The sequence below is a fragment of the Varanus komodoensis genome, unplaced genomic scaffold (genome assembly GCF_004798865.1).
Source record: "Varanus komodoensis strain SLA01 unplaced genomic scaffold, ASM479886v1 scaffold153, whole genome shotgun sequence".
In the NCBI taxonomy this organism is placed as follows: Eukaryota; Metazoa; Chordata; class Lepidosauria; order Squamata; family Varanidae; genus Varanus; species Varanus komodoensis.
Window position 1 is genome coordinate 205,896 of NW_025335445.1, and position 22,364 is coordinate 228,259.

The window sequence follows — 22,364 nt, forward strand, 5'->3', positions numbered from 1 at the left end:
TGTGGAGGCGGGAGGGGCAGGGGCCCCGCGGGCCGCCGTCGCGCTGCCCCCCGCGGCGTGGGCTCCGTCGCGCCCCGGCGGCGATAGCTGCGGTCGGCGGGCCGGGGGTTGGCGGCGTCAGCTCGGGGGCTGACTGGCCCCACTCGGGCCCCCTCTCGCCTGTGCGGATGGGCAGGGGAGGGCGGCCGCTGCGTGGCCGCCGCGACGGGGCTGTCGAGGGGCACCGGCGCCGGGGAAGCTCTGGGCTCGGTCGCCTGAGCAGAAGGGCAGGCGGGGGGCTGCTGCCGGGGGCTTGGGAGTTGACCTGCCTCCTGCCGTGTGAACGGAGCCGAGGGAGTGAGCCGGCAGGTGTGTTCCATGGGCACCGCCAGGCGTGCAGGAAGTGTTTCGGCCAGTGATGATGGCTGCATGCTGCTGTGGAGCAAGAAGCGGGAGTCCGGGCTTGGTCCGCTGCTCCCGTTTGGGTGAGACCTGGCTCAGCAAGCCCTCCTCACAGCGGCTTGGCGCTTGCTCTGGGGGGCGATCCAGCGGGGGCGAAAGGACCCGTGCGCCAGCCTGTGGCTCTTCCTGGCATACCCTTCTGTGCGAGAAGCAGCGCCCACAAATGCTTGGGGTGGTGGGGCCTTTGGCGTGTGGCTTTTCTCCATGTGGCTCTCACATCTGTTGGTGCAGCTTCTCCGTACTGGCAGCGAATGCGTCAGGCCCGTTTCGCGACGTAGGTCCCACCGGGCAGTGGCTGGGCCTGCAAATAAAGGCAGCCCGGAAACCCGCCTTTCTGCTTCACTCCCATTTCGACGTGCCGCTCGAGAGGTGTGAGAATGCTGTGCTGGCCCTCTCAGGTGGGACCGGATTTTTATTCCTGTGCACTGAGCAGGTGCACCTGTGGAGCGCGCATGTGCTGGCCGATGTGGGATGTTCTCCCTTCACAATTTGTCTGCTACTTACTGAGAAGTATCTTCAGGCGGAGATCAGCGAAGGTGACGTGGCCTTTGGAACGGAGCGCCACGGGGAGGCTGCGTGGTGACTCGTGGGATGGTCCCCCTGGACGAGGGGGATGGAGGCCCCACTGTGGCACCTGCTGGGAGGGTGGCGTGTCGGCCCATGCGCGGAGGAGGTGGAGTGAGGTGTCTTACAGCAGCGGTGCTTCCCCTCTTGGAAAGGGGGGTGCAAAAGGGCCGCTCATTTGGTCACAGGCGGATCAGGCGGCTCGCCGGGCCCTGGCCTGGGCTCCCGGGTGGCGGAGACGGGAGCGGGGCATTGGCCTGCACTAGGACGCGGAGCCGCTCTGCCCGCCGAGCGCTGGCGTGCTGGGCGCCTTTGGCCCATTGGCGGCACTCCTCAGGCCTGCGGGCGCTCCGGGAACGCAGCCGCTCCCCACGCGGGTCCCCGAATGGAGCTGGGGCCCCCTGAAGGCGGGACCGGAAGCGTCCCGGCTGCCTGGCAAGAGGCAGCGGCAGGCCGGCTCAGCTCGGACGCCGCGCCTGTGCTCAGAGTGGGCACGTGCAAAGAGTTAAGACGTGCTGCAGCTTCCGGGGAATACCGGCACACGCGGCGTGACACGCATTCTCCCTTCCCACGTGGCTCCATTGGATGTGTGGATGGCTCGTAGGGGAATTTGGCCTGTTGTCGACCTGCTTCGTGATCGCGCCAGCCCACTTCTAAGGAAAACAAAACTGGACTGCGCGTGGGAGGGTCCTGTTTGGCTTAAAGGTATGCAGATGACTCTCCGGGCAGGTGTCCTTAAATAAACAGCCACTCCTTGCAGTGTTTGCCTCCCAAACATTCCCGCTGGAGGCACCTGAAAGTGGGGCGGGCACACGGTGCAGGGGAGCGTGGTGCGGCATTTTCTGGGCTCTGCAGCCTGCGTTAAGTGTCGGGGCCCTGCCTTGACCTGCCGCAGCTGCCCGGGGACACCCTGGTCAGACTGATGGCGGCGAAGGTGCGAAGTGAGCGCTTCCCCAGGCACTGTGCTTTGCACACCATAATGTGCATAACCTGGACTGGCTGAAAGATGGCATGCCCGCTCCTTTTTCCTGACTGGATTTTTATAACATTTTTTCAGTAGAATGAATATGGGCCAAACACGACCTGAAAAAGTCAAAGAAAGCAATCAAACGCAGTCTAATTCCGCTCGGATACACGTGCAGAACCGCAGCTCCTTCAAGCAGGCCTAGTTTCTATGAGGGGGCTGTCAAATTCTTTTAGGGTTCTGAGCTGGATGTGCGATCAGCACAACACGACATTATGTGTTGTGATTATGTATCCTCACCATCACACAAATTTTTTATTTTGCATCATGTTTTCAGGATTTCCATGATTTTGGACATATCTGGTGTGGTAGGAAAGTTTGTTAAGAAATTATGTCAAAGGTTCTGAGGCTGAGATTTGCTTTGATGGTCCTCACTGCCGCTAAAAGGTGTCTGGTGCCGTTTGGGCACAAAGAGATAGGGCAGCAGAGCCTTGGAAAGAAATCCGGAATGGCAAGTGGAGTGGGGTTCGTTTGGGCCTCTTCGTGGCTGCGAGGACTTTGTCTCGGGCTTCCTCTGCCAGAGGACGTGGCTCGCTCCCACTGGTCCTGTGACATCCGGCCCAAAGTGTATCCGAAGCGGCTTTGATGACTCTCTGAGCCTCGCTGAGGCTCAGCACCACTCGGAAATGGACTTGAAAGGCAGCTGCCTGTCCTTGCCCTTACTGCCTTCAGGGAGCCAGGAAACGTTTGTTTCAAAGGCACTTATATATTGTTAGACCAAATCCACTTGCCCATATGTTTTAATGCTTCAGGTGACCTGCAAAATAAACAAGTCAACAATTTGTGTAGTTTGGATCGTGTGTGCCTTTAATGCTAGAGATTTGGACTTCAGGGACATTGAAATGAGCCGCTGGGCATGTCCCTCGCTCTTGTACCCCAGGCCTGTGCCCCAGATGGTGGGTTTGAATAGCTGGGAAGCAGGAAAACGTGCCCCTTCCAGTTTTTCCCTCCGATCACCAGCAGATAGAAGTGTTTTGCAAACCCGACCCACCGTCTTCTGCTTTCAGCTTTCTTTTTACCTCATTTTGGAGCAGTTGCCCCTTTTGGACCTCTTTGGTGATTATCCACTTATGTATGAATAGGAATTCGATAGCGCGGTGGAACTAGATTGTACTGGGTTCAATACCACTTGCATTTTATCCTGGATTGTGAGTGCAGTGCAGGAGTATGTCTAGGGTTGCGTCCCCTCCCTTCACCGTGGAGAAGGGGAGTCATTTTGGTCCCTGGGCTGGACCGCTGTCTGGGCCTGGTCTGGCCGGCTGAATGACCTCAGCGGCGTGGACTTGACCCAAGGCTCCCCGCCGCTGTTGGCCTCCCCTGGGGAGGGAGGCCTGGAGGAAAGGACCAGCACCAGGCCCTCAGCCCGCCAGTGGGAGTGGAGCCACAGCCTCCCGTGGCAGCAGCGGAAGGCCGCCCCGGTTGCATCCTCCACCTCCAGATCATGCCGAGCATTTTGGTCAGGGAACCGTTAACGCGTTCCCAATCACTTTTGGGGCCTGGTATTCTTGGATCCCATGCAGCACGCCAGCCCCTGGCCCCGTTTCCCTCTCCGTGTGGGTTTTCCTTGAGAACCAGCCTCTCCATTCCCCAGCTTGGCCTGGAGCCCCTGGCAGTGGCTCAGGAGCACCTGGGCAGGGCGCTCTTCTCCAGATGCCTCCGCCTGCCTCCCTCACGGCCCTTCTGCCCGCTTGCTCCGCTCATCTCCCCTTTGCCAGGTGCCCGCCTGCTTTCCCTGTGCTGGGGTGCTCAGAGCCACACGGCCGGCTCCACCGAGCCAGGAGCCCGGCCCAGCCAGCTCTTCCTTGGGGCAGATGGCCGCTTGGCGCTCAGGATGTCGGCCGTCCCTGCACCCTGCTTGGCTTCTTCGGTTTGGGCTTTTCTTTGGCCAGCGCTCTACCCCCGTGCAGGGCGAGAAGGGCCGGCTGGCCCAGGCAGTGAGCTCACCTGCCTGCTCGGCCGCTTCCGGCCGCGATGCTTGGCCGTGGGGCTGTGGCACCGGCAGCCGAGCTCCCTTTCGCCCGCGTGGGCTGAGCAGTGCAGGCCTGGTGTGTGTCCGCTGCGGCGGAAGCCGTCAGATTAGGGGGTCGCCGTCCGGGGGGTGTGGCTGATCTGCCGGCCTGCGCCTGTTTCCAGTGAGGAGAAATCTAGGTCAGCGGAGCCCTCTGGGAACGAGGATTGCTCCAAAAACCATGGGGTGGAGAATGAGCGAGAATGAGGGAGAGGAAGTAATTAGAGCCCCCTGACTCACGGAGCTTGGCTCGGTGTCCACTCTCCCAGATTTGCACACTCTTTGTAAAATGGAGCTGAAAGCAGACCTGCTCGATCCGCGCCTGCCCCAAATGTCCGGGCACGAGCCTCACGCGGAGGCCTCGCAGCCAGCCTGCGACGAGGAGCAATGGAAGGCCGTCCCACACTGGGTGGCCTGGCCGGGCCTGCGCCGACCCCCACGCGGGCTTTGCGCCGGTGTTGCCTTCCTGCTTTCTGACCGTGGCTTTGTCCAGGAGGTCTGCCTGCTGAGGTTTGCTGTGGCCACGCGGCATTGCGTGGGACGCCCTCCCCTGGGATGTGGCCCCTAGCTGCAGCGTGGCCTTCCCAGGCCTGGGCCCCTCGCCCACAGTGCCGTTGCCACAGCCCGCTTTCAGCCCAATAATGGAGATCACATGAATCCATTCGGTTCATCTGATCAGGGCTGGGTTCCCCTCCGCAGGGCAGGGCTCGACCTGCGTGTCTGCTCAGCTTCCCGCTCGGGCGCCTGCTCTCCGGAGCTGGCAGGCCTCGTCGCCCGGTCCCCCCGCTCGCAGGCAGGCTGTGGCGCTGCTTCCTCCCGCTCGCCCCTCTGGGCCGAGAGGCCCCGCGTGCTGGGTGGGCGCGTGTGGCCGGGCCGGGGCCTCAGCCACGCCCTCCGGGGCTGTGCAGGCTCTGGCACTGGGGTCCCCTGAGAACGCCCTCTGGGCTGGAAGTGGTCGGAGGGGCACTGGCAGATTTCGTTTCTCCAGTGGCCCCACAGAGCTGCTGCACCGGGAGGGACTGAGACGCAGCTCCCTGGGCCGAGGCAGCCCTTCTGCACAAGGGGCCCTGCCGGCGGCCGCCTGTGAAGCTGAGCTCCAAGCAGCCGCAGAGGCGGCCATGAGTCGGTCTGGAGGCAGTGGTAGCTGCAGGAGCTAGGTCGGCCACGGAGACAACCTCGGCAGCCTCCTTCTGGAACAGCCACGGCTGTGAGACGGGAGCCGCGTGATTTCTCACAAACGGAGCCCTCCTCTCACCAGGAAGCCAGTCGTGCTTGGAAACTGGTCCTGGTGGAGATCTGGGCTTTTGACTGAGACTCCCAGCTTCCTGCATCTCCCAAGCTCCTTTCCACAGATTATAAAAGGAAGTTCAAAGGCAGCGCTTGCTTGTCGTTTCTGGGGGTGCCAGCCAGCTCCCCCGATGCAGCAGGCGGCCTCTCCTTTCCTCCCTGCCTCCCTGGCCCCCGTGCTCGGAGTGGGTGGGGGTGGCGGGGGACGCCCAGTTCCCCTCTTGTGCCGCACAGGCTCCCCTCTGGCTCTCCAGCCCCGGCGTTCGACTGGGAGCAGAGCGTGCGGCAGGCGGCCTCGCGGCACCGCTGCCTCTCCCGGGTGGGCGTGCTGGGGACGCGGCGCCTCGCTCTGCCTTGTGGCTCCGGCGCTCGCCATCTGTTCCTCGCTCTCGCCTCGAACGAGAAGGGAGCGAATGACAGAATCCTTGCTTGTCCGTGGGGATTGTTTGGCTTCCGCTCTCCCAGATGAAGTCCCACTCTGCAGGCGGCTTCTTGCTGACTGCTTCAGCGGAGGCGGTGGCTCCTCGGCCCTTCGGCTGGGTCTGCCTTGCACGAAACCTGCCAGCGGGCCGGTTTGATGCTTGCCTGCGGCCACGGGAAGCGGTTTTCCCGTTGCTTTGAAAAAGCTGCACAAGGTGCAGCTCACAGGTGGCTTATGACAGGAAGGGACCCAGGAACCTCCGGATGGAGTGGCGGTTCTGGGAGTAGACAGGGAGCGCATGGACGGGCGTCCCAGGCTGTGGGCTCCGCCTGCCGACGGGTTGGCCAGAGGAGAGGCCTTGCCCTTGACGGACAGTTTGCTGCCTGCCTGACAATTCCCGGCAATCTTGTAGGCTGCAAGGTCTGTTGCTCAGGGCTTTGGAGCGCTGAGATGAACATGAGTTTGTGCAAGAATCAGCCGATAAGGCCCGGTCTCTGTCTGAGGTTCCTGGCGGGGCACCGGTTGAGCCTCTTGGCCGCAAACGAAGTGGCTGCATTTATGGGCCCAACGGCTCCTTCGCCTCCAAGTAGGGCTTCTTCAGGCTGAGCCAGATCGATGGATCCTGTTGTTGTGTTGCAACTGCCTCTCCAGTCAGCAGCTGACCTGCTGCCCGGAGGGAAGAGGCGCCGCTTGGCAGCCCCGGAGGTGTCTCGGCCGGAAGGGCTCGTGATGGGTGGCAAATCGCTCTGTGATGAACTCGCATCCTGGCCGAGGTCCGGGAGGTGGCAAACCACGCGGTCTCTTCACACGCTTCCGCAGGTTGATCCTCCACGGCGAGGAGGCCGAATCAGGTCTCCCGTTGATCGGCTCACGATCCACAAGGGCCAGAAATGCTCTGCCCACATCGGTGAGTGTGTTCGGAGCTTCCCGGGAGCTGCCCCGTCCCGGACCCCGGGCTGTCCCTGGCTGTTGGCTCTGGACGGGGCCCAGCCGGGGCGGGATCGGGCAGGTGCCCTCCGGGGACTGGCGCGTCACGTGTTGCTGCATTTTGGGGGGGCCTTGTCTGGAAGGGCAAGTGTGTTTCAGGCTTGCGGCTCGCCTGTTTGCTCATTCGGCGAGAGCTTTGCCTCTGCTGCGGGAACGGGGTGGGGGCTGCTTTCCGTGCCCGCTGGGGCACCCCAGGCCGGACCACAGCTGCGGTGCAGGCAGAGGTTTGCAGCGGAGCGAAGGGGGCAGCTCGCCTCTGTCTGCAGGGCGGCTCGGCATGGCGCCCGTTGTTCCCTTCAGGCCGGGTGTAATTGTGTGGGCGTGCTTCCTGCACGCCGCCTCCTCCTCCTCCTCCTCCTCCTCCTCCTCCTCCGGCGCAGTGCCTGCTGGGTAGGAGCACTGCAGCCAGTTACTGGGAGCCTCTGTGGGCCCCTCAGCCGCTCCGGACTCTCGGGGCCCTGCTGCACCCATCTTCCTCCAGGCAGGCAGGGGCTCAAGACGCCCGGCTGATCTGCGCAGGCTGCGCAGTCGCAGGGGGAGCAGCACAGATTCCGTGCACAGCGCCACCGCCAGGGCCTCTTGGTCCACGGCTGCCGCTGCCGCCCACCATCCCTGCCGCCCGACTCTGCCACCAGCGCTTCCTGCTTGCCGGGGTTGGTCTCAGAAGTTTGGGCTGGGAAGGGGCCCCTCTGCCTCCTGGCACGATGCCACCGGTTTCGCCTGTGGCTCCAGAAGAAGCTCGGGCTTAATCTGTGCCCGGCTCAGCCCCGCTTTCCAGGCAGCAGAGCGCTCTTGGCGGGGTCTGCGCAGCCCGGAGCTGTTCCAGAAAGTTCTGCCAAACTTTCCCCCATCCCACGCCTGGAGCAGGTGCACCCCGTTCGGCCCGGGGTGCACGTGCTCCAGGCGTGGGATGGGGGCGGGGTGCATCAGCCGGCCCTGGACGGAGGCGCAGACGCCGCTTCGCACCAGCGCTTTGAACGACGGGCGGCTTGTGCCACGCTTTACTTTGATGGTGCGTTGCTGCAATCTTTAAAAGTACGGCAATATCCTATAGGAAGAAATGTTGTTTGCGTTCCGGCACTTTGTGAGCCGGTTGTGACTCAGCGCGGTCGGTGGAGAAGCGGTGCAGAGACAGTGGAGCAGTGGCGCGGGCTGCTCTGTGCCAGGGCAGAGGGCAGCTGCAGCGGGACGGGCCCCGTGGCACGGCTCGGTGCGTGCCCTGCTGCGGCCAGCGCTGCACGCTCTTCTTGCTCCGGAGGAGGCGGCAAGCGACAGTGTCCAGCTTGAATTGGAGCAGCAGAGAGTTCCCCGGGCCCCGAATGCTTGTAGGTGGGAAAAGGTCGGCTGATGGTGTCTTGCGTGAACAAGCAGACCAGCGCTCAGACGTACTAAGGCGCTTTCGCGCAGAGGCCGCGTGTGCATGGATCCAGTGCCCCGCGAGCGCCACTCTGCTCCTGAAGCCTCCCAGGCAGGCCTCCCTTGAGTCACTGTCTCCTTAGGCGCTCCAGGTTCCTCGGACCGGGGGGCGCAGGTGGATGCAGCTTTTCTGAGGGGAGGACGACGTTCCATGCTCCAGCTCTGTGCCCAGAATTCCCCCTTGCCCCTTGGCAGCTTGCAAACCTGGGGTGGCCAGGCACTGCTTACGGACACTGGCACTCTCTGGAAGGCCAGCAGGGTGATGGAGAGGCCGGGGAAGGCTGAGCGAAGTGTCTGTGCGGTGTATGGTTGCAGCGCGAGGGTGCGGCAGGGCGGAGCGCTCGGGACTCCGTGTGGCGGCAGGCTCTGGTTAAATGCGCCGAGGCCCCGTCTCACCTCCTGCTGCCGCGGTGACCAAGGGGGGCATGGGTGCAAGAGCCCCCTCCCAGTTGTGTTTCTCAGCCGCCAGGGTAGCAGGCAGGCTGCCCCACTCTTGGGGGTCCTGCCGAGCTGCCCTGGCAGGGTTCCTCCGCGAGACGCCATGAGCTTCTTCGGCACACAGCCTGCCTTTCCACAGAGCTCGAGCGATGATGGAGCCAGGGGAGGCCTCTGCCTGCAGCAGAATCGGCTTAAAGGGCAAGGCTGGCGGGCTTCCTCAGCTGACGTGTGCAGGCGTTAAGCTTGGCTGGCAGGTCCCGGCAGTCGCTTTCGATCTCCAGCCGTTGCTCGATAGATCCGTGCTTCTCTCACCTCCAGTTGGATGCATCGACTTAGCTCTTTGGCTTCTATGCCCCGAAACCGTGAAGCGTTTTCTGTTTGTGCATAGCAGGCACACGGATACCAGCTCATTGCCAAGTAATGAAAGATTCATGTCCCATATATCTTTGATGCTGCTCCGGTGTGCGTAGGGGAGCCTCTGGCAGCGGTGGGTGCGTGTTTCCCACCGCGCTTCATTAGCGTGCCCCTCGTTCTCCCTTCCCTCCAGCCATAAATCTGCTAAATTGCCTCCCTCATGAACTACTTCTAGCTCACAGGCTGCTCGCAAGAGGGAGGGCTAGCAGGGAAGGGCCAAAGCCCCAGAGGTTGCAGCGAGCCAGGAGGCGAGCCCTGGGCGTGTGTTATGGACAGTGTTTGGCCTGCCCGGATCCTTGTTTCTGGCGCACGGAGGGCGGCAGAGGCAGCGTGGACGCGCCAGCGCTCCTGTGCATCCTCGGCGCGCTCAGGGGAGAGAGAGAAGTCTGCTTAGGGAATGCCTGACTGCTCATTATAGACCCGTGATGGCAAACGTTTTCGAGACCGAGTGCCCAAACTGCAACCCAAAATCTACTTATTTATCACAAAGGGCCAACACTGCAATAAAACCTGAAAACTGGGGTTTTAGTTTAGAACAAACAACTCACAGCCAGTCCAAGCAAATACATATCTATCCTTGGCAGCGCACTGACCAGTCATGTGAAAGCTTGGATGAGTCGTGGCTAATGTGTCACAGCATGTGATGTCATTGCCTGGCGCCGCTACTCCTTTCCGAGCATGCGCATGGCCCCAGTGTGCGCTGTTATCCGATGCTCGGCTGCTGGGGCGACTTGGCTCACATGCTGACAGAGAAGGCTCTGCGTGCCCCTGTGGCATGCGTGGCATCGGTTCGCCATCACTGCCCTGACCCTACCCTGGCGCACACCCCTAACCCTAATATAGGGGTAGAGTTCCATTGAAAAGAGGGCGGTTTTGAAAAAGCCCTCCTTGAGCAGCTTGTTCGGCACAGCTCATCATTTCTCCCCATTCCGAACACATTCCAACCATCAGAATCACACCAGGACACCTCATTTTACTAACGAGGTGGGAACATAAGGAAAGTGCTGCCCTTGAGCAGGATGAGCGTGAGGCCCAAGCCCCGCAGTGAAGCAGCCAAGGGGAGGCCAAGGGAGGAGGTGCTTCACGGGCAGCAACCTGCTGAAGCTCCGACCTGGCAGGAAATGGCTGCTTCCGGAGTCCTCGGCAGGTGAGGGGAGCTGAGCGGCATTCTGCCAGCAGGCCGCCCAGAGCGCCCTGGCACCAGGTCTGCGCTGGGCCCGGCACGGTGCCCCCTGGCACGAGGGCTGCCTGCGCCCGGTGCTGCGAGGCTCCCACGGCGCACCTGGGCAGGTGCGTGTGCGGGAGGGGTGTTCCCGCTGCAGCCAGAGCCAGCCTTCCTTGGCTCCTGGCGTGTTGCCCTTCCAGGGGCCGTGCAGCACTTGGCACTGCAGCCGTCAGAGGGCAGGACGGTGCGTGCGCCCCGAGCATGGCCTGCTTTCTCAGCACAGTGAAAGTGAACTTTGTCCCCCTTTCCCGCTGGAGCTCCCGGCTCACGTGACTGAGCTGGAGGGGGGTCCCTGGGAAACGGGGAAGCCCGTGGTCGGGAGAAAGCTCGAAGCCGCTCCGTGGGAACTCCCAGGACCCTGCAAGCGCCGATCTCCCCCTTCCCGGTTGTGGAAGCAAATTCGTCAGTCGGGGGCGCTGGAGGGCTCGGTGAGGACGGCCTCCTTCCTGAACTGGCTTCCTTGAAATGACTGGGCCAGCCGCCGAGGCAAAGGAAATCCTCCTCCGTGCCGCCTCCAGTGGTCTTGGGACCCTGGTTGCGGGTTCGAAGCTAGACGGATGCTGGTTTCGTGGCAAGAGGGTCTCTTGGCCTTTCGGGGAGGACAGGGAAGGACTGGTCTAAGAAGTCAGCCAGGAAGCTCTGGGGGCGGCTGGCAGTGTGGGAATGTGGGGCGCTGTGAGTGCCGCCTGGGGAGGCTCCCTGTCCGCAGCCGGGGGGGCAGCCCCTCCGCCGAGGACCCGTCTGCCTCGGGGGAGTGAATTGTGGCATGGTCCTGGCCCACTGAGGAGGGGGATGGGTGGGGGGCAGAGGGCCGGGGGAGTCCCCCGCAGGGGTGCAGCGCCAGCCTGGCCACTTCCGAGCCCCGGCCCTCCCTCGGCACAGCCCGCCGTCTCGGGGATGGGGCTTCTCGCGCGGCTGCACCCCCGTGCGGCACGTGGAGGCCGGCACGTCACTGGCCGGCCCCGGCCAGGCATTGCCTCCCTCTTGCCAGCTGCAGCTCAGCGCCTGGTGTGGAGCGTGGGAATCGCGGGGCTGGCCGTTCCCTGGGCACAGAGGCCCCTCGCGTGGAGGGGGGGCCGGGCAGCGGGTGGGCGAGGGAGCCCGCTCTGGGCCACTCCGCAAGTCCTGCCGGCGCTGCTCGTGGCAGTGGGGCCTCCTCCGAGGCCCAGAGGAGGCGCGCACCCGGCCCCACCGGCACGCTCCCGGGGACCCCGCACAGGTGCCCCATTCCCGCAGTGGGGTAGAGGTAGGCTCTGAGGGGCACCTCGTCCCGCCAGGGCAGGGATGGGCCTGTGGGCGGGCAAAGGCGCCTCAACCAGTGCCACCGTCTAGCGGGGTTTTGGCGCCCCGTGCTGCTCCTGGACTTGCAGGTGGCGCCGCAGCTGAGGTGGGGAAGGAGGAGGCCCAGGAGGGCCAGCCGGGTCGGTTCCGCCTCAGGAAGGCCCTCCGGGGCAGAGGTGCTGTGCTCTGTGCCGGTCGGTTTTTGGACAGTGCTCTGGCATTGCAGGTGGCACATGAGGCCACGGCCACGTTGCCGATGGGGCCGCTGCTGGGGAGAGCTCAGCTCCCCGTGTCTTCGCTTTGCAGCAGCCGCTCTGTTTCCAGGCGCAGGCCTCGAAAGCCCCGGAAGGGCTGGCCCCGAACCCCTCCTCCGGTGGCGCCGACTACGGCAGGCGGGGGCCGGCAGGGGAGGCGGTGCTGGGGGTGCCGAGAGGGTGGGCGAGTCCCGCAGGAGCCGTGCATGGAGGGTCGCGCCATCCCACTCAGATGACTGTCCAGGTTCTTTCCAAAGGTCTCCAGTGAGACGTTGCGGGAGTTCTTCCTCCCGTTCTTCTGCTCTGCCCGTGAGTCACTGCATTGCTCACGGCGACCAAGTTGTCCCCGCGGAAGGCCGTGGCCGCTCTTCCTTCAGCATCGCAGGGCAGGCGGGCCGGAAGGGGCACCCTCTGACCCTCGGGGGCTCCAGAAGGCGCCTCGTTCCCAAGTGCTGGGACACTTCGCCCGGCCATCTGCGCAGCTGGTGTGCTTCCACTCGCAGGCATTCCAACTGTTTCTCATTTCCTGGAGGAAATGTCACGGAAGCGAGATGTGCGTAATTGGGGTGATATGCGGTGCGCTTCCTCCCCGTTGCCAGTGCGGTGCAGGGAAGACGTGCCCAGAGAGGAGCGCAGCTCGGGAGGAGCTGTCCCGGGCGGGCGGGCGGGCTGGCCTGGTCACGGTGCAGAGGCCGGGCTCAGTCTAGTTCCGACGGCACATGCTGCCGGCAGAGCGTCTCTGGGGATGCCCGGCCAGATCGGGCTTCCCCCGGCTGCAGGCATGTGCCGGCGATCCCGCTCTGGCTACCGGAACAGTGCCTGCGTGTGCCTCAGACTCCTCGCTTTCCTAGGAATCGATGCCTTTCGTGGAGACGGAGGCTGTTTCAAGCATCCCTTCGATCCTTCGGTTTCGGGGCTCCTCTGCCCACTGGGCGAGCTTCTTGCTAAAGGAGAATTGCGAGCTGGGCTCTTGACGCACGGAGCTCTTGGGAGGCGCGGCTTCTGCTCGCAAGTGAGAGCGAGCTTGGGAAGGAGTGGGCTTGCATCAGAATGCCAAAGAGCTGGGCTGCGCGACCCAGGGGCCCTTCCAGGCCAGCGTTTGGTTGCCGCGGGGCCAGCCGGGGACCTCCGTGGGAGGCCGCGGGAGCCCCGTGCACTTCCGGCAGGTGGCCGTCGGATCATGACGCAGAGGCGACTTCCAGCGTTTGACACCACTGTGTGAAGAAGTCCCCCCTTCCGCCATCAAGAGGCGGGGAACGTTTCTCAGGTCGCTTTCTCCGTGGCTTTGCACGCACCCGCTCGGCACGCCCTCGCCCCCCATCGTGACCTCCGCTTGGCTTGTGGGGCCTGGAGCGGTGGGCCACGGGATCCAAGAGCCATCTCCTGTGCCTTGCAGCCCTCTGGGCTCGGCCCGGCCCAGGCTCGGGTGTTGCTGGCCGTGTCTGTGGAGGCCCCCCTGTGGCGCTGCCCCCATTAATCTCTGCATGGCAGTTGGATGTGGGGGCCTTTGACGGCGGCCACCTCCTTGTCCTGCAGGCGCCAAAGGCGGCTTTTTGGCAGAGGAGGCTAGAAAAACTGGTATTTTTTATCATGCTGGAACATTTCGGATGTGCTGTGTATCTCGGGGAATGGGGCATGGAGTGAGTTTCACATGGATGTGTAAGATATGAGGGGAGGAACCGATGGCTGCCTGCCTCCTGCTGCGAGCCCCGTGAGGGAAGCTGGCTCAGGTGGTTGCTGTGCCCCAAGACCATTGCGATGCCGGCGCGGCCCAAGCGCCGGAGTGGCTGCCTGTTAAGTCGTTCGCCAGCTGGGCTCTGAGTAAGATGATTAGACATTCTGCCGGGCGTATGCGCAGCCGGGCAGTCGTGGAGCTTCTGTTCCTTCGCTCAGACTTGCGTGGGGTGCGCCTCTCCGAAGCGCGGCGCCCTTCAGCGGAGAGGCTGTGGCCCACCTGCTTCCCGGGGTCCCGCAGCCCAGCCATTTCCTGGACACAAGCAGGCCTTGGTGAACGCGGCCCGTTGGGAGCAGGGCCGTCTGAGGGAGGCTGCCAGGCAGCCCCCCAGCCCTCCCTGACTCGCTTTGTGCTGAATCCATGGCCCAGCCCGGACGTCTGTTGCGCTCTTCTCGCTTGGCCATGGGAGGGCGCTGCGTGGTGCCCCCTGGTTGGGACACCGTTTCTATGCGGCAGAGCTCAAGGGGGCCCCGTGCCCCCGGGAGTTCTCGCTGCAAAGTCAGCCCCCCGTTAGGCCGAGCTGTTTTGCGACCCCGGGGTTGGGGAGACGAACTTTTTCCGGCTGCGCTTTGCTCCCTCTTCGCCACAGATTGCAACAGAGCGGCTGCATTTGCCGAGCCGACTCATTGCTGACGCCCTCGCCTCACCCCACGGCTTTCCTGGTGCCCAATTGCCACGTGAAATTCCTTGGCAGGCTTCCGTGCTGTTGGGGGGAGAGCCGCGCATGGCAAATCGGCGGATTCCTGCCTCCGTGTGCTTTGGCACAACTTCTCTGTGGGGTCCGGCTTTTGCCCAGGAGAGGCAGATGTGCGCACGCAGCATCCACGGCAGGGCAGCGCTTCCCTTCCCAGCATGTGGGGCTTGGGCTTGAGCCCAGAGTGCGCCCGCGTTGGCCGCCCTCGGCCGGACAGGCCTTGCCGCTGCACATTTCACGCTCCACCACTTGCCATTCGGTATTGAACTGCTGCCTGCAATCTCGGGCCAGGGAGCTTCCCGTGGGCTGACGGGAAGACGGTTCTGGCGGGGGGACATGGCTGCGCCTCCCCCTCGAGGGAGGAGGCCGTGCCGGGATTCCAACCTCAGTGACCACTCTGCCCCACAGGCCTGCCACAATCGGACATCATTGCCCAGGGGAGAGTCAAGAAACCCACCCTCCAGGCCTCGGCGTGGGAGCCACAGAAGAGCGCTGCCGAGGGACTGGGCCTCCGAAGGCGAGGAAGAGGCGCGCTCCGGCCGCGGGGAGCTCTCGCCGGTCCGTGGCGGCAGCAGGTATGTGGCGCTGATGCCGTGGACCGGGTGGCGCCCTCCTGGCCTGCAGGGGGATGGTAGCAGAGCAACCCCCTGGATTTCGTGCTGGGGCAGCCGGGTGGCCAGCCGGGCTCCAGCTGGCGGTCCTGTGCCGCCCTCCCCCACCTGTGGCCTTGCGGACCCCGTCCCGCCCTTCAGATCTTCCCTGCCGGAGGACGGCTGCGGTCAGTGTGCCAGAGAGGCCCTTCAGCTCAAAGCTTTTGCCACGGGCAGCCTTTGGGGCGGGGGAGGGCAGCCGCCTTCTGCCCGAGGAGTCTGGCTTGAAGATTGACGCTCCCCGCACGAGGGGATTTGGGCCGTCTGCAGATGGGCTCAGCTGTCTGCGCCCTCCCTAAGCCGTGGGGAGCGTCTGCCGTCAGCCTGGCACCACGTGGGAAGCGGCCCGGATTGCCGAGGCTTGGCCAGCACAGGCCCCAACCCGGGCGACCCGGTCCGCTCCCACCCCTGTCCCATCGGGTGCCCCTGCCTCTCGTGCTGCGGGCTGATCCCACGCCCCGGCTGCCCCCCCGGGGTGGCGGGGAGCAGGCCCGGCAGCCCTCCCTGGTGCTTGGGAAGGGTTGAGTGCCGGCCTCCCCGCAGGGAGCGAACGTGAGCCGAGCGAGGTCCCCCTGCTCTCCCCGCATGCAGACCCAGCCGTGGCGTGGCGTGGCGTGGCAGGAAGGCAGCAGCCTCCGCCTGTTCGACAGGGGCAGGAGTCCTGGGGAGGCCCAAGCGATTGCCTCGTGTGTGTCGCTTTGTGGGGGGCCTCCCGCCCCCTCCCCGCTCCTTGCAGGACTGAACCCCCAGGCGTGCCGCTTCGTCCCCGGGGGGACGGCCCTTCTCCTCCAGGGATGCCGCTTGTTCACTGCTTTTGGAGAAGGCTCCGCCAGCGGCGTGGCCAACGGAGCTGGCGCTTGCGTCGCTCGTGCTGTGCGGGCTCCTGGCCGTGGGACGCATGCGCTTCCCCGTGCGAGGGCGGAGGGGGCGGCACCGGCTCTCCTTCCCTCGCACGGGACGCTCTGTGAAGAATCGCTTCGCCCCGGTGCCGCCCCGCCACCTGGGAAGTCCCTGCGGGCCCTTTGTTCTGCCCGCAGAGCCCGCCCAGGCGGTCAGTTCCAGGGCACAGTCCATGCCTGGCCTCGGGGAGGGGCTGCTGGAGACCCCCGTGGGGGCCTGCCCGGCCCCCCAGCCCCCCCAGGCCCAGTGGGCCGCCTCGGCACCAGGGTGGCTGCTCTCCGTGGAGGGCCGCTCGGAGGGCTCTGCTCCTCTGCGGCTCGCGGGGCCCCCTTCGGCGCGTCCTCGTGGTCGGAGCGGGCGGTGCTGTGGCCCCGAGCGCCTGCCGAGGCCCTGCGCGCACCCGTGTCCGCCACGCCTGTCCTCGGGAGGCAGCCGTGGTGACAGGAGCGGCGCCGGGCCTGCTGGGCACGGGCCTTTGAGAGCCGGAGCGGCGAGCCCTGGGGGCACGCGCAGCAGCGTGTCGGCGGATGGTGGCCCATGCGCGAAGCCCGGCGGGCCGGCTCCCCCTCTCCCGGCAGGCCATCCCTTGCACGCCTCCGCTGCAGCGTGCGCGTGCGTGCGGGGCCCTCGCCCGTCCTGCCCAGCCGCAGTGAGCAGGATTAGCCCCATCCGCATGAAGCGCCGCAGCGAAGATCCGTGGCGCTTGGAGTGCAGGAGGGCAGCGAGCCCAAGGAGGCCAGTGGCCCGCCCGGCACCTGCCTGCCACGGCCCTCTGCCCCTGCCGCGCCGGCACCCCCTTTTCCCCACACCCACCAGGCTCAGCCTGCCGACTGAGTCAGTGCTCCTCCGCCTGACCCAGAGGGAGGCATATGGGGAGAGGGGGAGGTCGCTGGGCTGCCGGTCCGGCGTGGGAGAGCGGCAGCGGCAGGCGCCTCGGCTCGCAGCTCCCGTGCCCGAGCTGCGCCCTCCAGAGCCGCCCACGCCGTCGCGCCTCCTGGTTCTGCTTCTGGATCCGGGGATTGTGCGGCGGCTGTGATGGGTTTCGTGTGCTGCTCAGGCGGAGCCCCTTGGAGCTTTGCTTCCGTCCCGCTTGGGCTGCCCTCGCGAGATCGGCTGGCCTGGTCGGGCCAGCACGGCAGCTGTCGGGTTCAGGGTACGTGAATGGCTGCAGCACTCGCTGCATGCTCGGAGGACAAGGCGACCGGCAAAGCCAGCCTCTGAGTCAGGCCGGGGCTGCCTGCCAGAGCGGGCGGTGGCCGCTTGCTCCACACCGGAGGGCGACCCGAGGAGCAGGGCTGGGGTGGGCTGGGGGGCAAGTGGGAACGGGCGGGTGAGCGAGCGGGGGGGGCCACCGAGGCCTCCCAGCGCATGGGATCGGCAGGAAGGTGGCGCTGGCCAGTCTGCGCTTCCCAAATGGAACCAGACCCGTGGCCTTCCCAGCAGGGCGGGAGCAGGGGGACCAGCCGCCTGGGAGGACCCTGCAGGAAGGATGTCGTCTTCAACTCTCTTGCCCACCGGTCTGTGCTGTGGGGTTACCCCTGTGGATGCTCCAGAGGAGGGGGCTGAGCTCCCCCTCCTTGCCCCCTTCTTAGGCCCAGGGGTCATCGTCTGGGGGGCCCTGGAGCCGGGGCTGACGGGTGCCCTTTCCTTCCCTCCTCAGGATGGCCCGGAGAGCTCGGCCGCCGTTCGTCTTCCCCAAGTAGCCCGGTGTGCAGCGCAGTGCTCGGATCCCAGCCACCTCCTCCAGATGCGGGTTCCTGGGGGCCACCAGCCTCTGCGATGGCCATGCGGCGTCCCTCGCCCGGGAGCCCGGAGGCAGCCTCGGACGGGCCAGCACCCCGCAGCTCCACCCCGCACCGTGCCGGCTGAGGCCCGGGTGCCCCAATGGAGATGAGCAGCGCCTTCCCGCAGGGAGTCCGAGTCAGCGCTGCTGTTGGACTATGTCATCGCACCGACCGGCTCAGGAGAGCAGCGACGTGGGGGGGCCTGCCCTGAAGGGGGGTGACTTCTACTCTCCGGGCTTCTGGGCGCAGAATGGCTGCGGCACCCAGTCCGAGGGCGCCACTGCCTCGCGGCCGGCCACGACCCCGGCCGTGCCAAAAATGGGTGTGCGGGCCCGGATTGCCGACTGGCCCCCCAAGAGAGAAGGGCTGAAGGACCCCACTGCCCCCAGCACCAGCAGGGACCTGGAGACCCCCGCCTCCCTGCCACAGGGCTTCCAGAATGGGCAGCTCCCGAGTGGGGCGGCCCTCCCCGGGCACAGGGGCTCCCAGCGGCTGCCCCGGGGCAGGTCCACGGACGCCGAGTTCCAGGGCGGCTGGCCGCGCTCCCCGGGCAGGGGGTTCCCGCTGCTGCGGAACAGAAGCAGCAGTGAGACCACCCTCGGGGAAGGGGACTGGGACGAGGTGCCCGAGCCCCGGGGGAGCAGGCTGGCGGGGGGCCTGCCCCTCTTCCGCGAGTACGGCAGCACCTCCTCCATCGACGTCCAGGGCATCTCCGAGCAGAGCTTCTGCGACATGCTGAACGAGTTCCGCAGCGGGAAGCCGGTGGCACTGCCTCCGCCGCAGGACTCCTTCCGGGCCTCCCGGGCCCCCAAGGCTGAGGGCAGGGGCGAGCTCGGGGCGCCCCTCCTGGGGGAGGACCTCCCCTTCCCGCACAAGGAGAAGTCCCGCAAGAAGGGCCCCCGCGTCGAGGCGGGCGGCGGGGAGTCCATCTTCAGGAAGCTGCGGAGCGGCAGGGGCGACCACGACACGGGCAGGGCCCCGGCGGAGGCCGAGGACGGGGCACGGGCCTGGGTCTGCCAGAAGAGCTTTGCCCACTACGACGTCCAGAGCATGCTCTTCGACCTGAACGAGGCGGCCGCCCGGCGCGTGTCTATGGCGCAGCGGAGGAACACCACCACCGGGGCCTCCGCGGCCTCTGCGGCCATCTCGTCCCGGGCCTGCGGCCTGGGGGGGCTGGAGGCCCCCGCCTCCTTCATGGGCACGGAGGACCCCAACCACAAGGAGGACCTGGAGCACGATCCCGGGGACAACAACAGCAACGCCCTGCTGCTCAGCTGCCCGCACTTCCGCAACGAGATCGGCGGCGAGCCGGAGCACCACGTCAGCTTCCTGCAGGCCTCCGCGGGCTCCCCGGGGGTGGGCAGCTGTGGGGAGGGGGGTGTCGCCGGGGCCCCCCCCGCCCCCCGTTGCACCAACGCCAGCATCTCCGTGCTGGAGGTCCCCAGGGAGCTGCAGCGCAACGTCGCCCGGCTGAAGCAGTACAGCATCGAGCATGTGGACCTGGGCGCCCGCTACTACCAGGACTACTTCTGCGGCAAAGGTAGCCCCCGTGCCCATCGGTGGCTGGGAGGGGGGTCCGGCGGGGGGGTCTCGCTCTGCGCTGCCTTTGCGTCCGCCGTCATGCCTCACCCGGCAGCTTCTTGAAGAACAAGCAAAGAACCGGCGTGGAAGAGGCCCGACCACACGGGCTGATTCTTCCCCACACACGGTGCCCCTTTGGGGGCTCAGCTGCCCCCGGGAGGGGGCCTCTCTGGGTGCCGGTTCTCCCCCCGACACGGTGGTCCACATCGCGTTCAGGGGAGGGGTGTTCTGACCCCGGGGGCCACACGGGATCCAAGGTGCGGGGTCTGGTCCTGAGCGGTGGAGGGCACGGTGCCAAGGGCCCCCACTCCCTTCCTCCCCGCTTTCCTTCCAGAGCATTCCAACTACTTTGGGGTGGACGAGAAACTGGGTCCGGTGGCTGTCAGCATCAGGCGTGAGAAACTGGAGGACCACCGGGAGCACGGGCCTCAGTACCAGTACAGGATTATCTTCCGCACCAGCGAGGTACGTCTGAAGGCTCATCCAGCGCCGAGGAGCTGACCGGGGCGGCTTCCCCGTCGGTGAAGAGCGCGCCACGGGGGACGGAGCCGGAGAGCGTGTGCCGCCGGTCCGTGGCCCAGTCCCGCCGGGTTGCCCCGTGAGCGCCCTTCTGCGGGGAGCTCCTGGCCCCACGCTGTAGCCATGGCCCGGTTCGGCAGGTGGGGCTGGAGTGTCCTGGTGGGCTGCCCGAGCCGAGGCTGAATCCGCGGCTGTGGGGCCGGATCCACCACCCCTCCAGCCTCCTCCTCTTCCATTTTTCTTCACGTCCGTACCATCCCAGGGTCGCACTCTCTGGACAGTGTTCAGCAGCGCATAGAAACAGCGCAATGACAAAATCGGCGTGTTAAAATAAATCGTGGAAAGTGAAGCGATGCAGTAAAACGGACCTGCAAAGGGGCCGTTGAAGCAGCTGGCACACGCAGCCCTTCCGGCCGGAGGGAGGCCGAGCGCTTGGGCAGCCTCTGCGTAAAGGGCTTCCTTGACGGGGTGCCAAAAAGATGCCGAACTTGGGATTAGGCAGGCCTCAGTGGGGAAGTATTCCAGAGCCGTGGAGCCACCCCAGGGAAGGCCCCCCTTGGTGCCAGCCTCGGAGGAGCTCGGCACTCAGAGAAAGGCCCCAGAGGCCGGGCGTGCGGGGAGGCATTCGCAGGCCTCGGGGCGCTCCGGGGCAGCAGGGCCCCCCCAGGGAAAGCCAAGCCCGGAAACCTCCTTTCTCCCTGCAGGCTGCAGGGCTCCCTGTGCCCAGCAGGGGGCGGCGCCCGAGCGGGCTGTGCTGCTCCCTGGCCTGGCCGGGCGCGGGTGCTGGGGCCCCCGGGGCCAGCGCTGGCCTGGCGTGGCCCCTTTTCCCCTTCCCCCTCGCCGGCGGGCCAAATGCTCTTCCTCGCGCTTCCGGCCTTTCCAGGAGCGGCGCTGGGCCTGCCCTGCCGGAAGCAGAAGTGGCCGCAGGGGGAGGCACGCCAAGCCGCGGGCGGCCCCCCCCATGCTCCCCCCACCAGAGCGGAGCAAGGCCCCCACCCACCCTTCCTCCCTGTGCCCTGCAGCTGACGACGCTCCGGGGGGCCATCTTGGAGGACGCCACCCCCACGGCCACGAAGCATGGCACGGTCCGGGGGCTCCCGTTCAAGGACGCGCTGGAGTACGTGGTCCCCGAGCTGAACAGCCCCTGCCTGCGCCTGGCCCTGAGCGTCCCCAAAGTGACTGAGCAGCTGCGCAAGCTGGATGAGCAGGGGGTGAGCACGCGGCGGGGGCCAGGGTGTGGGGGGAGGCCTTCCAGGGCCCCAGCCCGACTTCAGCCCCCCACCCCTGCAGCAGTTAGCCGTGCCGCAGCAGGAAGCGCGGACCCACCGCCTGCCGAGACGGGGAGCGCAAGGAAATGGGGGCCCGCCTATGTGTCTGTGCCACCTCCCCTCCCCGCCCAGGTGACCCCCCGCTGAGACATGCCCCCTCGGAGGGGCGGCGAGGGCTCCTCTCCCGTCGGGAGCTTCCCTTGGGCTGTGCTCAGCCCGGCACTCGGGGAGGCAGCCGAAAGGTCCGAGGCTGGGCGGTTTCTGGACAGGGCGAGGGCTCCGCGTCGAGCGCAGCACGGCATGGCCGGAGCAGCAGCCCCGGTGGGCCCTCCCGGGTCGGTGGCAGTCTGCCCCCGAAGCGGGCCGAGACTCTGGCCCCTGTGGGGTGCGGCCGCCGCGCCGGCCACGTCCAGCGCGGCACGGCGGTGCGCCCCGTGGCCGATGGGCCGGCGTCTCTCACGTGGGACGCCCCTTCCGCCGCCCCCTACAGCTCTGCTCGAAGCACAAGGTGGGCGTCCTGTACTGCAAGGCCGGGCAGAGCTCCGAGGAGGAGATGTACAACAACGAGGAGGCCGGGCCCGCCCTGGAGGAGTTCCTGGCGCTGCTGGGCGAGAAGGTGCGCCTGCGCGGGTTCAGCAAGTACTCCGCCCAGCTCGACACCAAAAGTAGGTCCCGCCCCGCGGGCGCGCGGCCCTTTGCGCGGCGCCCCCCCCCCGCCCCATGCGCCCCTCGCCTGCCCGCCCGCCCGGGGCTGAGCGGTGCCTGGCTCCTCTCCCCGCAGCCGACTCCACCGGGACGCACTCGCTGTACACCACGTGCCAGGGCTACGAGATCATGTTCCACGTGGCGACGATGCTCCCCTACACCCCCAACAACAGGCAGCAGGTAACGGGCTCTGCCGCCCGCCGGCCCCGCTCGCACCCGCGTCCGGCCCCGTGCTCTGGCGACAGAGTGGGTTCCTCGGGATCCGTGGCCGGCATTTTGCTGGGCCCCTCGCGAGTGGAGGCGAAAGGCAGCTGTTGCGCTGGTGGGCTTTGGAAACGGGTGCAGCGCGCACGCCCGGCCCCCGTCTCTCGGGGCCTGCCTCCTTGCCTGCCCACAGGGATTAATCCCGCCTCCCTTCCCCGCAGCTGCTCCGGAAGAGGCACATCGGGAACGACATCGTCACCATCATCTTCCAGGAGCCGGGCGCCCTGCCCTTCACCCCCCAGAACATCCGCTCGCACTTCCAGCACGTCTTCATCATCGTCCGGGCCCAGAATCCGTGCACGGAGAACGTCTGCTACAGGTACGCCCCTTCCCCCCAGGCACGTGGGGCAGGACGTGGCCGAGCCGTGTTGCCCGCGGCAGGGCCCCACGGCAGCGATGCCCCCTGGGTCGGGAAGCAGTGGGCACTGAGCGGGGGAGCGGCGGCCAGCCGGTGGGGCTGCGCTGGGCTGGGCAGGGCAGGGCAGGGCAGGGGGGTGGCCGCGC

At 66.3% G+C, this 22,364-nt stretch overlaps 1 protein-coding gene across 4 annotated transcripts in view; it reads left to right on the forward strand.

The window, feature by feature from the left end:
• Positions 1-22,364, forward strand: part of SIPA1L3 (signal induced proliferation associated 1 like 3) — a 35,132-nt gene that overhangs the window by 3,170 nt on the left and 9,598 nt on the right. For 3 of the 4 annotated variants that reach the window (XM_044425406.1, XM_044425403.1, XM_044425405.1), the window contains exons 2-8: positions 14,598-14,764; positions 17,400-19,063; positions 19,439-19,569; positions 20,646-20,834; positions 21,382-21,556; positions 21,673-21,776; positions 22,022-22,179. In XM_044425406.1, the coding sequence (XP_044281341.1) occupies positions 17,680-19,063; positions 19,439-19,569; positions 20,646-20,834; positions 21,382-21,556; positions 21,673-21,776; positions 22,022-22,179 (2,141 nt within the window). In that variant the 5' untranslated portion in view covers positions 14,598-14,764; positions 17,400-17,679. Of the gene's footprint in view, positions 1-14,581; positions 14,765-17,399; positions 19,064-19,438; positions 19,570-20,645; positions 20,835-21,381; positions 21,557-21,672; positions 21,777-22,021; positions 22,180-22,364 lie in introns of those variants that run through there. The other variant, XM_044425404.1, reaches the window with a different exon arrangement.